This window comes from Micromys minutus (genome assembly GCF_963924665.1).
Source record: "Micromys minutus genome assembly, chromosome: 1".
In the NCBI taxonomy this organism is placed as follows: domain Eukaryota; kingdom Metazoa; phylum Chordata; class Mammalia; order Rodentia; family Muridae; genus Micromys; species Micromys minutus.
Genome location: NC_137969.1, coordinates 143,945,333 through 143,963,384, shown reverse-complemented (window position 1 = coordinate 143,963,384; position 18,052 = coordinate 143,945,333). Strand labels below are relative to the sequence as shown.

Below are 18,052 nucleotides of genomic sequence, written 5' to 3'. Positions count from 1 at the left end.
GAGATAACAAGACACTCATAGGAGGAAATAAAGGGACAAATAGAGGAACAGGAATTGGAGAAAAGATCACCCAGAGACTGCCTCACCTGGGGATCCATTCCATATGCAGCCACTAAACCCAAGCACTTTGCTGATGCCAAGAAGTGCTTACTGGCAGGAACATGATATGGATGCCTCCTCAGAGGCTTTGCCAGAACCATACTGATACAGAGGAGGATGCTTGCAGCTAACCATCAGACTGAACACAGGGACCCCAATGAAAGAGCTAGAGAAAGGACAGAAGAAGCTGAAAGAGTTTGCAACCCAATGTGAAGAACAACACTATCAACCAACCAAATCCTCGAGAGCTCCCAGAGACTAAAACACCAACCAATGAGTTCACATGGAGGGACCCATGGCTCCAGGTCATATCCCATGCATAAGCAGCAGATGATAGCAGTGTCTGGCATCAATGGGAGGAGAGGCCTTTGGGCCAGCGAAGGCTTAAAGGCTCGTTTTCCCAGTGTAGGGGAATGCCAAGGTATTCAGGTGGGAGAGGGTGGTTGGGAGAGGGAGCACCTTCATGGAGGCAATGGGAGGAGGAGGGGTCGATGGAATTGGGGGAAAGGAGATAACATCTGAAATGTAAACACAGAGAATACCCAATAAAAAAAGAAAAAAGTTTACACAACATATTTTGATCATGTTTTTCGGTTTCCCCAGTTCCTCAGGGATCTTCCCTATCTCCCTACTAAACCAACTTTATGTTCCATTTTTCTGTCTGCCTTAAAAGCCAAACCAGGAAACAAACCCAATCAACAACAACACACACAGCAGAAATCAAAATAAATAAACAAGAGATTAATAAAACAAAATAGTTTCCTAACAAAGTGGAGATATAAGGGTACAAAATACCATCAAGTGTGTCTGTGTTGGCCAACTGCTTTTGGGCATGGGACCTACCCTAAAGTATGGCTAACGTCCTATTAGAAGACATTGGAGAAAGATGATATTCATTTTTTTTTCTGTTGCCAGAGTGTATCAATTGCAAATAGCTTCTTGGCTAGGGGTGGGAGCTCCTGTCCACTCTTTTCTCAGTGCTGGAACCCTGTCTGGCTTGAACCTCTGCAGGCCCTATGTGTGTATCTACACACTCTGTGGGCTCACAGGCACATCAGTTCTGTTGTGTCTGGAAGACACCATTTGCTTGGGGTCAATCATCAGCCCTGGCTTCTACAACCTTTATGCCTCTTTTCCACATAGATCTATGAGCCTTGAGGGAAAGGCTTTCATAAAACCATCTTACTTAGGATGGAGTGTTCCAAAGTTTCTAACTCTGCACATTGTCCAGCTGTGGGTCTCTGTTTTGTTCCCACCTTCTGCAAGAAGAAGCTCCTGTGATGATGTCACTGAATGTTATTTTAATGCTATGTTTCTTTAGAATAATTGTAGATTATCTCCTAGGCCTATGATTTATGTAGCCGAGGGTTTGTGGTCATGTTAGTAGTGCTATGTGTGGCATGTCTGGATTCCATCTCATGGAGTGGGCCTTCACTGAAACCTTACGGTCCCTCTTCTACATGTTTTCCCGTATTCAGCCTGTATTCAGCCATTAGAGTCCTGGAGGGAGCTAACATTGTGGCGCTTCTGTACAGGTTCCAGCACATTTCTTTCTGTTTAGTTTATAAACTTTTCTTCCTTCTGAAACTATTTGTAACCAATATTTTTGGAGGTAAAGAGAGTAGTATAGCTTTCAACTCTTAGGTATGAGTCTCGGGGTAGGAAACAGCCCACAGAGCTTGTTTCTTGCTTCTCACAGCCTGATTCATTTGGATGCTGGGAACAAGTTGAAAGATGTCAAGTACTCAGGCTTCCTATCCTTCCCCTTTTTCCCCACCCAAATTCAGGATTTCCTAATGAGTCCTAAATCCCTAAATAGGAAATGCACATGCACTTTGTAGGTACACACACAAGCAACGCTCATTTCCAGATTTGGAACTTTCAATTACCGGCATGCTCTTTTTCACACAGATTTGTCCTTACAAACTATAGTATAGCTCACTCCTGAGCATCTCTGTACAAAGACTTCAGACGAGATTGCGCATGTTCAGGGTGGTACAGCCTTAGACTGTACCCGGGCTACTCAAAGGCCTTCTTTCAAGGTTTATAAAGTGTCACTAAGAACAGTGAGACCAACAGAGCCAAAGCCTATGTGTATAGCAGATTTTTTTCAAATTTATAGAAAGATTTAGATAATTAGCATGGGTAGTGACTTCATACAAAATAAGGTCGAAAGGTGAAGCCAACTATCAGACCCTTCTGTAAGTGAAGTATTTGGCTACTTGCTTTTTCTGCTTCTGGTGACACAAGTTGAGTTTTAAAAAAGTGTCAAATTTATTAAATTGCCAATGGCTGCTAGAAAAATTACATAGCAAATCTAGTTGTCTACAGGAATGTGCATATTTAAAGGAACAAAGTTGGGTGGCAATGTACTAGGGAAGCTGTTATATATATTTGTATGTGTGTGTACATGGATGATTAGGCTGCATATATGTCTGTGTGCCATGTGAGTTCCTGCTCCCCTTGGTGGCCAGAAGAGGGCAGCAGATGCCCTGGAACTAGAGTGAAAGGTGGGGACTCTCCTGAGTCAGCCCTGAGAAAAGTACATTTTTCCGTGGGGAGCCAGAGCCACCACCACGTGAACAGAGCCTTGAACTTAGACTGTGATGTATTTTTCTAGCCAGCTAATGCCTGGGGAAGTGGAAGAAAACTTGAGAAACAGTGAGGTAGATCACTGGATCAACCCTTTAGCAACAACTTCCAAGGAAATGGAACAAGCATTCTTTTTAAAATATTTTATTTTCTAGTTACTTGTAAAAATACCAATAAATATTTAAACCTCTCTGTTCTAAGACACAGGCATTACATAGTCATCGTGCCTTACAAAAATTACGTAAAATGTCTAAGAAATATAGTACATTGCAATTCTTAGAGCTTCAACACTAAGTCAATCATTCACGTGATTCTATTTCAATAAATAACAACTACTAATTTTGTACAGTTAAAAACCAGATGTGCACATACATTTTTCCTACACTGAAATGACCTGGTTTGTCTGTTTCCTGACTACCCCAGCTGCCATCAAAATGATCAGCTGAGGAAAATTACCTCAGAAATATTCATAGAATTTCCTGAATTTGAAAACCCTCAACCTTCAAATTAAGGATAAGGATAGGTTAAACTTAGACTTAATATTAAATAAAGGTTAAATAAGATGCAATCTTGCAAGTAGATACAATTATACCCTTAGGGTGTTTTACATGTAAAACATTAACATGGAGTTTGGGGAAAATAAATAAGTATGAACGCTCAGGCGGTGTGCAAAGCAATCAGGTGAGACCCCGCGCAGGCATCAGTGGCAAGGATCGTTCTCCGCTTCAGAAGGCAGGTCCTCCATCACTGTGCAAGGGGCTTCCTCCGCCGGCTTAGCTGGACTTCCCACTGTCAGGAGAAAGTAAGATGTCTTTACCGGGAGCACAGTATTCTTCCTTCTCCTGGGTTTTCTGAGGACAGCCTGGCCTAAGTGACCTTGGCCTGTGACGGCTGTGCCACAGAGTGAACACCCCAAGCCTGCAGATCTGCCTCTACAGAAAGGAGATGGAGTCAGGATCTGGAGTCTCAAAAAAACTATAGTTGTTGCTTGAAGCAGCTTGTCTGTCACACCAGGTCTCACGTAACTCATGAAGTACTATTTTTTGTTGTTGTTGTTGTTAGTATTACAAAATAAAATTTCTCAAAAGACATAGATAATAAGTTTTTGTGGAGTTATATGTATGTCAGGCACCACAGTAGACTAGTTAATTATCAGAACAGTTATTATAACTGTGAAGATAATAATCATGATTGTAGTTCTGTGACTTCCCCTGATAGGACTTTTGAGAAATAGAAGCCAAGACGCTGATGAGGGTTGCAACGTGCAAGCCAAGCCCCACTCACCTCTTCAGTATCTTCTGGATGATTTTCTGAAGCCTGGGACCTTGGGGGTTGAGACAAACTTGTTGACCATCCTTCAGAGTGGCTCTGCAGAGATGCGGGGATCATTATAAGGCATGAGGTTTGAGGTTCAGCTGGAGTGAGCATGGGGCGGCAGGAGGGTCTGGGCATCTCTGGCAATGGCAGAGGCTACCCAGGGAGACACTCACATGACTTCTGTCTGGGTGCAGTGGGGTCCCGGGGGCGTCACCTTCAAGCTCTGGATGTTCTCGAAATCAACCCTTGGTAGGGTGTTCAGGCATTGACAGCGCAGCTCACTGGCCACAACAGCCCCTGTAGGAGAAAACACTGGGTCAGAGGGCTGGGGGTGGCTGTGCCCACCAGAGGTTCCTCCAGGAACATCAGCCTTGGGTCCCAAGTGTACCCTGGTGGTTGGTGGCCAGCAGCAGGAGCAGCAGGACCAGCGCAGCAGTGAGGAGCCGGCAGGTGGGAGGGGCCATGGCGCTGGGCTGGAGTGTGGCTGGAGTCTGGAGCTCAGGAGCTGGTGAGAAGTGCTGTGCACAGATCTGGGGCTCCAGGGCCTCGACAGTCCCTTTTATGCGTGATGGCTGGAAGAGCAGGAGCCCCAGGCTGGGGGAATTTCCCCAGCTCCAGGTCCCTGTGTCAGAAGAAAGATAGGGCCCCACCCCTGAGCTCGTGGGATGAGTGTGTTGAGGGCACATGCAGGCTACTAGCTCTCCCTCCTTCGCGGCTTGCTCACTGTGGGACCCTGAGATGAGTCCTGCCTCAAGTCCCCCAGCCCCACCCAAGGACAGCGAGTGTGCCCGCGCTGGAGTGAGCCCTCGTGGGGTGACCTTTGGACTCCAAAGCACTGGAGCAAGAGGGAAGGAAGAGCTGAGATTGAAGGTAGAAATCCGCCACTGGGTGGCGAGAGGCCAATAGAGAAAAGTAATTGATGGTTGGTGCTGAAGGATTTGCAGTTCAGAAAGGGCTGGGAGACTCAGGTGTCCACCTAGTCCTCTGTGTGCCTTTCCGCCTCTGCCCTTAACTGTTTGTTTTTCAGGTGAGGTTTCAAAGCCAGAATCTTAGTTAGATACCTATTGATTTGATTGATTTTGACATTTTCACACACACACACACACACACACACACACACACACACACACACACACAGAGAGAGAGAGAGAGAGAGAGAGAGAGAGATTCAGCTTCTATGTCATAATTCCTTCTGTGAAAGAAAAATAAATTTCTAGCAGAAAGGTGCGTTCTCTGGGTTTTCTTTCACACCGGTTTCTTTCTATTATTCATTGACCCAAGCTATTAGTAACTGCCTTTAAGACAGAGATGCACACCCTAAAGCAGACAGTTCATATCAAGGCCCAAACCTCGGCGTTGGACATTTCTGACTGTGACTGCTCAGAGAACAGCACCAAACCGGAACCTTGGTCAAGAGTGGGGTGGTGTGCCGTAGAGCAGTGTTGCACTAGACACTGAGCTGAGAAGGTGTGCACTGTGACACTGGCATGTGTACCCTAGCAATTTCTGCCTCTCCTGTCCTTTCCTACCTGTCCCCAGCACCCAGGTTCCCTGCAGGAAGCACACCCAAACAACACCTGCTACTAAAGGAGGTGCAAACATGGCATTCTCGATGATTAAATGATTGATTGGTTGGTTGGCTGACTGGCTGATTGATTGATTGGATGATTGAGACAGGATCTCTGTTTGTATCCCAACCTGGCTTGAAACTTACTATGCAGTTTAGGATGACCTTGAACTTGTGGTAGAATTGTTGGACACCCATTCAAGTGCTGGTATTACATACAGGTGTGCAACACCCTACTTAACGATGTTGAAATTAAAACAGGTAATCAAAGGTTTACTAAAACAGTAAAATATATTGTGTTTAGGGCTTTCTAAAAAAAATGGCCATGTATATCCTACTAGAAGGTACACTTAGAGGGATTGGCATCTGTGTGTCTGTGTGTGTTTGTGTGTGTAAATGTGTGTATGTGTTTGTGTGTCTGTGTGTGTCTTGTGTGTTTTTATGTGGATGTGTCTGTGTGTGTGTGTGTAAATGTGTGTTTTTATGTGGATATGTCTTGTGTATGCTTGTCTGTGTGTAAATGTGTGTATGTGTGTGTGTGTGTAAATGTATGTATGTGTTTGTCTGTGTGTTTTTATGTGGATGTGTGTGTGTGTGTGTGTGTGTGTGTGTGTGTGTGTGTGTGGTGAGAGAGATGTGGCATTGAATTATTTTGTCATCACATTTCGTTTGTCTATAAAATGAAAATTTGAGTGAATAATAGTTTCACTTCTTTGGAAAAATGTACAAACATTAATTTGCAGGGGTTGGTCAGACATCCTCCCCTTTGTGTACTAGCCCTGGCTGTCCTGGAACTCACTCTGCAGGACAGGCTGGCTTCAAACTTACAGAGAACCACTTACCGCTGCCTCTCAAGAGCCATATTCAAAGTGTGCACTACCACTGCCTGGCTCAAAATCAACAATCTTTTTATTAATCAATTTAGTTCTTTGGCAATATAAGACATGCATAAATGCATCCGAGTGTTCTCTTTCCCACCCTCTCTCCTCTGTCTTACCCATATTCCCTCCGTCCTTAGGCAACCCCTGCCCCACAGGTCATTCAGTGAGACCCTACGAGAGTGACTAGAATGATGAGTGGGTGTTGAAGCGCTGTATCAGGGAGAGGGAATAAAGACGAAGTGTGCAGGCTGTGAATGTCTGACTTGTCCATGAACAATAGCCACCGTGGGCTGCTAGCATCATGAATTTTTTTTGCAATTGAGCCAAAGATTTCCCAAGAATACAAAAGTAGTTCTTTGAAACTTGAAAGATAGGGCACATTGTTTTCTACTTGTAGATGTGACACATGCTGGTTTTTATAAAGCTTATGAAGTCAGGAAGGCATAGCACATGTTTCTCTATCTCTTAACTCCCCCTCACATTTCCATGTAATTTGTGTCATTATATTTAGTCCTCGGGAAAATTCTGGGGTCATTGCACTCCATTTTTAGGTAAGGACTCTAAGAGGTAAAGTCAAGCACCTTGTTTAATTACACACCTCATATCCTAAAGAGAGAGTACTAGACTCAGGTTCTCTTCATTCTTCTCCTGATGCTCATTTTAGTGTGAGTTTTTTGTTTCATTTCAGGTTTTCTATTATTCTATGTCTTTCCAATATCTATAACTTAACTATCCCTCTTTCTTTTTCTCTCTATATACATATATATGTATATATACATATGTACATATAATTTCTATCTCTAGATCATCTGTCTATTCCCCCTATATATTTATTTCTAGTCATATTTGTTTAGTAGTATATACTCATGGCGCATTAATTAGAGAAGTTTATGAAGTACAGGGAAGAAGACAAGGCTTGTAGTATGCCGTCTAAAGAACAGGGAAGTGTGGGGTGTTGGCTCCTGGGCGCCTGTCAGCCCAGCACTCTGGAAGCTGAGGTGGAGCGCAAGCTCAAGGATCAGTTCCAGCTACATTCCCAGTTCCAGGCTGGCTTCCGGTGCATAGCAAGATTATGTGTTAAATGACAAGGACGACAGCTAAAACAGTAGCACATGTGTTGTCTCAAAGCAGGTGTCCACAGGAACAGGGGCCATTGTTCAGTGGTGAGTGCCTGGTCATCTTGCCTTTCTGTCCCACTACCGAAAATGTCGTGTCGCCTCGGGCTGGATCACCGAATTTTCGGCATCTATAGTATTTTCGATCAGGTATTTTTATTATGTTTTTAACAGATTCTTTTCAAAGTTCATATCGTCATCGCACACCACAACCCCACTCGTCTCCCCATCCCTCCATATCTGACCTCCCCCTAAAGGAAATTAAAAAAAAAAACCTCACCACGGAAGCTGTGGTGTATCAAGGTGTGTCGCACACGATGCCCTTTTCCCACAGTTATCCAAAAAGTTTCACTTGTGAGTGTTCACTGCAGTGAGTCACTGGTCTGGTTAGAGACTTTGGGCTTCTGCTCCACCATCAGTGCTGGACCCTCACCAGGACTCCTCTTGGATATCCTGTTGGGGCCTTGTTGTCATGGAGACCCTGCAGCTTTGGCTCTTCTGGACCAGCCCCTCCACGTCCTCCAGCAGTTCATAGGTAGGGTCGATGCTGGGGTGGGCCGCTCAAAGTCCTCAAACTGGGCCTGAGATGTAGCGGAGATGGTCTGTCCAGCATCTGCTCCACACCCACACCACCAGGGCCAGATTTCCAGAACTTCCCCAGCAAGAGGCAGGGCCAGTTCGCTCACCTTCCACGGGGGGGGGGGGTCATCTCTGTGTTCACACTTCTACATGCTATTTCTTTCTAATCTGATTTAATTTATAATTACATTCTGTCACTGAAATAGATTTTTAAAATTCTTTTCTATTATTAAAATAGAGTATATTTATTTATATTACTTATGTTTATATTGAAATATAGATTTTTTTTTCTCACCTAATATATTCTGATTACAGTTTCCCTCTATCTATTCCCAACCCCCTTCCCTCTCATCTGGGATCTACTTTTTTTCTGTATCTTATTAAAAACAAACAGACTCCTAAGGGATAATCATAACATATAACATACAAAGACAGAACAAAAACTAACACATAGGAATTGAAGAAAAATAAACAGAAAGTACAGCAAATAGAACCCCACTCATCCACAAACTCAGGAATCTGACGAGAACATGGAACTAAAAGTCATAACTTACGCCCAAATGACTGGTACAGACATGTGCAGGTCCTGGGCATATGCTGCCTCAGTCTCTGTGAGTTCACAGGAGCTGTGATCACACTGATAAAGACAGCCTTGTTTTCTTAGTGTCCTCTGTCCCTCTGGCTCTTTAGGGGTATGGGTTTCAAGGTTTCTCATTCTCTGCATAATTAATATAAGGCTGGGGTCTCTATATTTGTTCCCATCTGCTGTGGGAGGAAGCTTGTCTGATGATGTCTGAGCAAGGCACTGATCTGTGAATAGAGCAGCATGCCCTAAAGAGACATTTTACTACTGTGTGTGCATGTATGTGTGTATGTGTATGTATGTGTGTGTATGTATATCTATGTATGTGTATGTATGTATGTGTGTATATATGTGTATGTGTGTGTATGTTTGTGTATGTGTATGTGTGTTTGTATGTGTATGTAAAGTAGTATTTGCTTGAGTATGTCCCTGAGCCATCTAGTCTCAGTTTCTTGGTTACCCAAGCAGTGTCAGGTACGAGTTCCATCTCTTGGAGTGGGCCTTAAATCAAATCAGATATTGGTTGGCCTTTGTCACAACTACACTAGCACATCTTGCAGGCAAGACAATTGTCAGTCAATGGGTTTGATATTTTAACTCCTGTATATGGAACAAACATGATTAGGTCTTTAAATTTTCCACCCTTTGATAAATTAAAAGCTGTAACAGCTTACAGGATTCTAGAAAACATGAAGCAGGCAATTTCTGTTACTGAGTTAGTTGCCACTCATGCACACACACACACACACACACACACACACACACACACACGATGTGTTAGCAAATACTTATACCCAACCCTAGGCTCACATGGTTTATTTTATGTTCTTCTAAGCCCTTTACAAATGTTAGCATATTCAGCCATAAAAACAACACTCTAAAGCAAATATTATTGTGATCTTTATGGAATTTTAAACAAGAAACCAAAGTCAAGTGGTTAGGTTACTTTGTTAACATGTGTCACTGAGCCTGGGACTCAAACCCAAAGACAAAAAGCTCAGTGACATAGAGTTCACAATTTCAGGAGAATGGTAATTTAAAAACTCAGTTCAGTGATACAATCTTCTGTATTCTAAAGGGAAGAACAGCAAATGGCTGTACATTTCATAGTTGGGATCCAGTAACTGCGTAACTTTTCTCCTGCAACAATGATGCAGCCTCTCATATTGTCTCAAGTTGCCCAGGTCTGTCAGAGACTTTTCTGTAGAGAAACTTGGAGGCATACACCTTCACCAGCTGGTGAAGTGGCCCTCATCAGTGAGACACCCTGTGTTCACTGTTAGGACCTCCAGAAAAGGACATGCATGATCCTCTACAAGTTATAGCTGAATCTAATCTGTCTGTCTCTATGTGTGTTTGTCTGTCTGTGTGTTTGTCTCTCAGTCTCTCAGTCCCTCTCTCTCTGTCAGTGTGTGTGTTTCTGTTTCCCTGTTTCACTCTCCCTTTCTCTGTTTCTGTGTCTCTGTCTCTCTGCCTCTCTATCTCTCTGTCTCTGTCTCTGTCCAGATGCGATCAGAATAATATTAAAAGCCCAGTAATGTCCTTCAACACCTCTAAAATCATAAAAAAAAAATAAGGAAAAACTGAGAAACTCTGAAGATGCTCTAAGTTATTGCAATACAGTACCTTGTGGATGGGCTTCTGATCTAGAAAGAAGACACTGAAAACAAAGGGATAAAGTCCAAGTCAAGTGGAGAGCTCAGCTAAAATCTGTGCATACATGGTGTGTCTTTAATTAGACCACAGTGGTACCTATAATAACACTCAATGTCCACAGTGGAGAAACCGTAGGAAAGTTCATAGACCCTATGTATTGCTTGGCAACTTTTATAAATTTAAAATTGCAAGCTCCTAAGTCTACTTAGATGAGCACCCAGATGAAATTAAGGGACCTGAATACCCTACCACCTAGTTTTCAAGAAAGGAAGTTGGACTTTGTTGTTGTTGAGTAGATACTTACTCAAATGCAAATATCCAAAATATCTTTTGCCTTAGTTGGGACACTTCATCATGTTTCACAGGATTAAACGGTTTGCTTTCAGCATTAATCACGCTGTCTGAACCTCTTGTGTCTTTCTTGTAACTGGATGAAAAAGAAATGAAAAATTGCTGTGATATTCTCCAAACCCAGCTCAACACTGACGTAAATGCAAGTTCTCAGCAGACAGTCAGAGTCTGGCTCATCTGCAGAGACTGACAGAAGAAAGAAGAGTCCTGCCAACAGCCCAACACTTACAGCTTAATAGCAGTAGACTTGTGGGAATAACTGAATCAGAATCACTTGGTTTTGTAAATGAAGAAAACCCAAAAGAAAACTTGGTTTTGGTATCATCATCATCATCATTTCTTTTCTCAATAACATGCCACTCGAATCAAGGAAATCTCCATAGATCACAAAATTGAAGTGTTTTAAAACACAGAAATGATGTCGTGTGATTCAATAAGCAAATTCACCTCCTATTTAAACATGTGCTTCGTGAGCTGGGCACTTGGCAAGAATTGAATTCCAGACTGCTGTGCAGCCTCTAAACCCATATGAACCCCAATCCTTACACGTGTCTCCTAACCTGGATCTCTGGATAGATGAGACCAGGACATTATAGGAGGAAAAGAAGAAACAGAGGATCGCCAGAAATGAGAAAATTTCTCTGGGGGAAATATTACATAAGAGATTTTTCTTAAAAATAGAGATAGCGCTGTGACTGATATTTCAGAAATAAAATTAAGGAACTCAAAAGCTGAATATAAAAACCTCAAATGAAACTTGCATGTGTCACGTGAAGGTCTACCTTGTAACCGTTCAAAGTATGAATCACTCTAAAAACTGGATTTTTTAAATATGTATTTTTACAGCACTTTTAAAAATGTTTATTATCTTCTAACTTCCGATCAGAAATATCTTTGATTTTTTTGTTTGTTTGTTTCTAGGCTGTACCCCAGGGCTGGGGGTGGGGAATGTGAGTCTCAAACAGCTACATATTTGTTGAGGTAAAAAGAAAAGGAATGGGGAAACAGTGGGAGGGGTTCCAGTGGAGGCAAACCCCCAGGCTAGTTTTGAAACTTGTCTGTACTGGTTTCAAAGGACTGGAGTTTGTTGATTTGCTACCGAACTAGCTCTTCAATAAGCTTTTCTGAATAGTTACAGACCCTATAGACGTTTAAGATTCAGTTACACATGGTGGGAACTACCCAGAAGTCAAGAAAAGGTGGCCTGGCTTGGTTTTCCAGATGTGGTCTTCTGAGTGCAAGTTACCATCCTGGCGTGTGCTTGAAGGACGTGGCTGGACAAAAGGGTGAATGCCGAACTGGTGGTAGATTCTTACTAACCCATGTGACAGGAACGGAAGCACCAAAGGAACCAGGGCAGTGCCAGGGGGAAGGGCGTGTTCCGGGCGCCCTCGGAACATAACAATGCCGGCAGTTGAGAACACTGTCACTATGTCGCGTCAACTTTCTGTCTGTAGTGTTTTGTCTCCAACCCGCAGCTGTGTGCCGGTACTTAATCAGTCGGTGGGTATTTACTTGGTGGAGTATGCTTGTTAGGTGTTCATCTGCACCAATGAAGAGGACGGTGGGGAAGAGACCAGATGCCCACGGACTGACTTAAAGTGGAAATGGATTCCGATGCAGCTGTTCTGGGGTACAGGAATTCACCCACAGCCTCATTATTCCTTTCCTATCGTTTTCTCCAGAATGTCTGGGAAACAGGTACTGATTCCTGACCGCAGCTGGCAAAGTTGATTGTTCTAACCCTGCTGATGACTGTACTGCCTTTAGGTTGCATTACTTTTACTACACAAGCTGGGTGACAACCCGAGTATTGATAGAATAGTCCTCATGTCATATCCACTCAGGAAGGAAGTTTGTTTTACTATGTTTGGACAAGTCTCTTCACCCTCCTTCTATACCGGAAACTTAATCCCCTGGGCAACAGTGCCGAGGGGGCAGGGCTTAGAAGCTGATCACACTGTGAGGCCTGTGTCTCCCAGTGGGTCAGTGCTGTTATCACAGAAGTTGGGAAGGATGCGTTCAGCCTGGTCTCTGTCTCTTTGGGAGTGGTGTCTTTTTCTTCCTCATCCTCTCTCTCCTCCTCCTCTCCCTCTTCCTCTTCCTCCTTTATTCTTCCTCTTCTCCTTCTTCTTTTACCTTGCAGAATGCCATGATGCTTCAAAAAGACCCTCAGCAGACACAGCCTCTCCATCCCAGAACCAGAAACTTCCACGATCAGATGCCAAATACATTTCACTTATTTTAAATTATGATTCTACAGCATTTTGTTACAGTAGCATATGATGGCCCGAACTTACCACATTAAAAGTTTGCTATTTCCCCTGCCTTGTTCTTTACAAGAGAGGTGATTCACCTCACAGTCACTGGGCATCATGGGTATTTTATAAAATGGTAGAAAAACATTACAGCTTTGTTATTCGAATGTTCCTGTTGTTACCAAGAGTGAAAACACCACCAATGTTGATCACTGTCAACCATTCCTCCAGCCCCGGGCCAAGGAATTGTCAGCACCAGGCTTTCTGTGGAAATTTCAGGTTTAAAATTTTTGCCTTTGTTGTCTGATTCCTTTTACCCCTAACGGACAGGAGACTAATAAGAATGCATACCTTTAAAACAAACTCACCCCTCAGTGCACCGCGCATTGCAAGGGAAGTTGGTTTCTACCGCCTTATAAGGGGAAAAGTAGAGATCACAAAAGCAAAGGTCTGAGGACAGCGACACACACTCTTGTGACTTTGCTTGGTTGATAGGGTCTGTGACTGTACTGTGAGGGCAGAGCTTGTGCCACTTAGATTGCAACGCTGGAAACGGGGATTCAGGGCAATTTAGCTCTGTCACTCCAGAAATGTTCAAAGGCAGGCTGCTGTGGGATCTCCCAGGTGGCAAAATCCAGTTCCAATGCTTTTGCTCTTTAAGTGAGCTACTTGAAAATGCTCTCAGGATGCGTGAATCGAGGGTTTATGAGACCCGGCGCCCCAGCACCCACCACTACTTCATGCTATAAAGTTGGTTTGGTCCCTTTGACACACTGAGTCCTGTCGCTAAGGGTGTCAGAGGTGGGAAGCAGAAAGGAAAATGAACAATGTCATTTTGCCTCCATCTCGTTTCCTGTGAACTCTCTCCCTTACTTCACTCCTTTTATGGAACTTCTACTGTGACTGTAATATTTTCTCCCACTCAAAACTGCCCAAGTGAATGCCTTACCACTTTAAATTAACTTGCATGGTGTTTTGAGACCACCATTGATAGCAATCAAAGTTGAGCCTTCCTCATTTTCCAACCCAGACTATGTGTGAGGAAGCACAGCACGTGTTTTGCATACACCACCCAATAACCCATTTCATAGATGAGGACACTGAGGCACAAGGGCAAAGTGACAGTGGTGAGGCCATAGGTGCCATGCTGAGGACTTCAGTTTTGAATACCCAGTGAAGGTAAGTGCCACACTTGTTCTGTGCTTTGGAAAAATAATTAGAGAGCCCTCCTTAAAAGTGCCAAGGAAAGTGAAAATTGCCAAAAAAGGAATTGTGAGATCACCAAGAACACTAATTGTGTTCCCCACTTTCTCCTTGGATACCTGTGCACCTTGGAAGGGTTGACACACTATGACTGTTTTCATGTATTCGTCATGCTAGAGCTATCCCTGTCCTTAAAGGACTCAATTACATGAGTTCTATTTTCTCTCAGGACTTTAAGCCAACAGCTCTATGCTATCGTGTTCGGTTGAACACGACATTCAAGCTAGGTTGTGTCCACCCATAAGTTAACATCTATATCTTCTTGGGTCAAGTAGAGTTGGCCTTCCTGCTCATTAAAGTAATGTGAACAATAATTTTACCTGCCACATGTCCATAACCCAACAGCTTTGGTTGCTGTAACTCCACATTATTTCAGTGACAAAGAGGCTACACAGATGTATGAAGGCTATTGAGCTAAAATGTTCATTATAGATTACCCAGCAGGGTGCTAAGAATCTGCAGAGGGTTTGATGAGAGCAGATGAAGGAGGGAGGAAGTGATATCTGACCAGCAGACACATATCACGGCCCCTCCCTCTTCCCTCAATGGGTGGCATTTGTCTTCTCAAGTGTGAGCGTAAAACCATCTGGTCCCACTCCTGCTCCCTGGGTTTGCATAGCAAACCATATTAGAAGGGGATGTTAAAGAAGTTGAATGATAAATAAGGTTCGTCTGAGCCAAAGATTCCTGCAGAAAGTCTAGCTAAGATATCTATAGGATTAGAGCAATAGTGAGGAGACTCTTGTAGAACTCAAGTTTGCCACATAAAGACACCCCTATAGACAATAGTATGAGGCTAAGAGCTATTTTTAATAGTTCATGTTTGAGACATAAACATTTCTCAAGAACTCACAAAAAGAAAGATATTTTCATATGATTTCTTGAAAATATCAACATATTGTCATTATGTGTTCATTCTAATCTTTTTATCTCTTTTATTTTTATGATAATCTTAAGAAAATTGAATCTAAGTTTTATTAATGTTCTTATTCTCAAAGGCAACTTACCATGCTAAGTCCTATTAATTTTATTTTTGACAAAGCTAATTACAACACAAAACTAAAGTGTAATTGGGAGACAAAGTAACTGAGTAAAACTGAAAATATTGATCGGCTGCCATACAACCCATAAAGCCAAGCAAATTCAGTTCTTAGACCAAACCTTCCTTCAAAATATTTTTGTTTGAAGTTTTGGAGATGTTTTCTCACTCGTGATCTGCCAACATATTTTTTTATCCTTATTACAAAAATAGCTTGACTTTATGACAACTTGGTTCAATGCATTTATTTAAATCTCGAAGGATAATATAAACATCAGAAGGCTGCAGTTACATTAAAAGTAGACAAAACTCCAGGTATCCAACGTAACACGTCGCACATTTAGGCAGCTGGTACTTAACTCTCCAGGAGTTTCTTGATTACTTTCTTATACAGGGGTGCTTGCCGGTCCAGGCAAATTTTCCTCCCATTCTTCAGGGTAGCTCTGTCAGAAGAAAAAGGGGAAAGGGGGGAGGAATTACTTTTCAGACCCGTGGCTGGAAGAAGTGAAGAGATGGGAAAGAAGGAGCAGAGGAGGAGAGGACAGGCCTGGGAGGATGTGGGCAGGACTCACATGAGCTGCGGAACCGCACAGTGGCGTCCTGCTTTGATCACCTCCAGGCTGGTGATGTGTTTGGGATGGATCCCCGAGGAGATGGTCTTCACACACACACAGCTAAGACCTCCATCGCTCTCTTCAGGACTAGCTGACAGCAAAAGGGGAGAGGGGAGTAGAAAAGATAGTGGTGACCCTCTCGTCGAGAAGTGCCACCTCTGGGTCTCTGCACACGCTTGGCTGGAGCATCCCCTTCCCTCGGAAGCAGTGGAGGTACAGTGCAGCGGGCGAGCCCATACAGTATGACTGCTGTTATCAGTTTACCTCCCCGAGCCTGAGGCTTTTGAACTGCCTTCCTGCCCCTGGGATCCCTTCACCCAAACTCACCACTTGGGACAGCAACCACAGCTGGAAGAAACAACAGGCCCAGAAGCAGCAGCCCAGGGCTGAGCCGGAGGCCTCGAAACACTGCAGCGGTACTCATGTCAAGAGGGTGCCCCTAGATCCAAGGACAACCTCGCGGAAACTGGGGTCTGGGTTTCTAAGTGCAGGCCTGGGACTCTCCAGGGACTTTTTATCTTCACTGCCAGCCCAGTCCGGAAACCTGGGATAGAGTATGAGGAAGTGCTCTTCGGAAGCAATGACACTTGTGGAACAGTAATTGAGATCTGGCCAGCCAAGATTAAAACAAAATAGAGCAGGGGAAAGAAAAAAAAGCTGAGGCCAGCTGTCTTGACTAGTTTCTGGCATTCTCCAAGGTGAATTTATTTGAACAATTTCAGAGATAGAAAGAGTAGGACTTGGAATTTTGCTAAAGGTACGCTGTATGTGGCAGACATTCTTCTGCGGTCGCCATACGGTTTGCAAACATACACCTTCAGTGCCACTGTTTTACCTTCCCAACTTCCAGTTGCATTTGCCCAAACAGCCTTGTCATTCTTCCTGATGATTGCGGCGGGTTTGACTGCTGCGTGGTTAGAGATATGTGGTTGGAAATTTATTTTCTGCCACCAAAAGGGCTAGAGTTATAATGTCTAGGCAATGACTTCTGACTTTCATCCTCCTCATACAGAAGCCCATATCCTGAGTATCCTGGATGAAATTCTGGAAGCCCTTCTAATTATTATCCAATCTACTGCAGGAATCAGGGTCTGCTGACCTCATGACTCTTTAGGACAAAAATCACCAAGGTAGTATTTGCATATGTTTCTTTGATAAAAATCTTTGAGATTAGCTTTTCCTCTGATCAGCTCTACCCTGGCTAAGAGACTTTTCTGGGACAGTTGGAGATCTCTACATTAATCTATGCCATATATGGCTCTAATTATTAATCAGCCCCTCATGCATAGGGCCATAGTCAAGCATAATTCCCAGGGACATACATTTCTGAGCACTCAGCATAGACTACAATGGCTACTGCCAAACACGCCATAATTCCTGTGCCTTTAGGGAACTGAAACCCAAGGCCTGGCTGGGTCAGCATTTAAAAAAATATGGATAAGAGGATTTGAATCTGCACAGCAAAGAAACTCTTCTGTAACATCTTAGCCAAAGATGTCAGCATCTGCAGAATAAAACAATTAGGGCAATGGTAAGGCAGCCTTTCTCTACGTTTAAAGAAAATAATCCAGTTTAGGTGCACAACAGTCAAAGACAATCAGCACAGTGCAAACAGTGCAGGTCTTGAGAGCTTTCAGAGAGCCGCACTGTGTGTAATAATTGGAGCAAAGCTAATAAAACCGGCCCGAGCCTCCGCTCACGCCTCTATCTCATGTTTATGGACGTGTGTGTCTTCATTGCTGAATTAAGTGTTCATTTTACAGACCACATCTCTGCAGACCCGAGCCTCTGGGGATAAAGAGACAACAGAGAACCCTCCATCATGCTGAGTTTGAGTGAACTACAAGCTTAGCATCAAAGTGTGCCCCACGGTCCATGTACAGGTTGGAGGAGGTGAAATTACATCTTCCTCCATGACTAGCATTCAGGGGAGTTCTAAATCCTGCAGCATCCTGTGTACCTCTGAATGATGTGACCTGTAATGGCATCTTCTTAGGGAAGAAAGGGTCAGCAAAAGGGTGGAAATTCAACCAACTCCATTGGTTTAAGAGCAGGGTTTCTGCCCTCAGATCATTAACTTGTCTAAGGCAGGTTTCTTTGGACTCTGTTGGGAATCAAACCCAGGGCCTCTCACATGC

General features: G+C 43.5%; 1 protein-coding gene across 1 annotated transcript; it reads right to left on the bottom strand.

The window, feature by feature from the left end:
• Positions 1–15,524: 15,524 nt before the first annotated feature.
• Positions 15,525–16,424, bottom strand: LOC308436498 (platelet factor 4). Its single transcript, XM_080937442.1, has 3 exons — positions 16,242–16,424; positions 15,873–16,005; positions 15,525–15,743 (listed from the first exon to the last, which is right to left on the bottom strand). Exons 1-3 carry the CDS (start codon positions 16,336–16,338, stop codon positions 15,656–15,658), a joined length of 318 nt encoding a protein of 105 aa, XP_080793568.1. The 5' UTR covers positions 16,339–16,424; the 3' UTR covers positions 15,525–15,655.
• Positions 16,425–18,052: the final 1,628 nt, after the last annotated feature.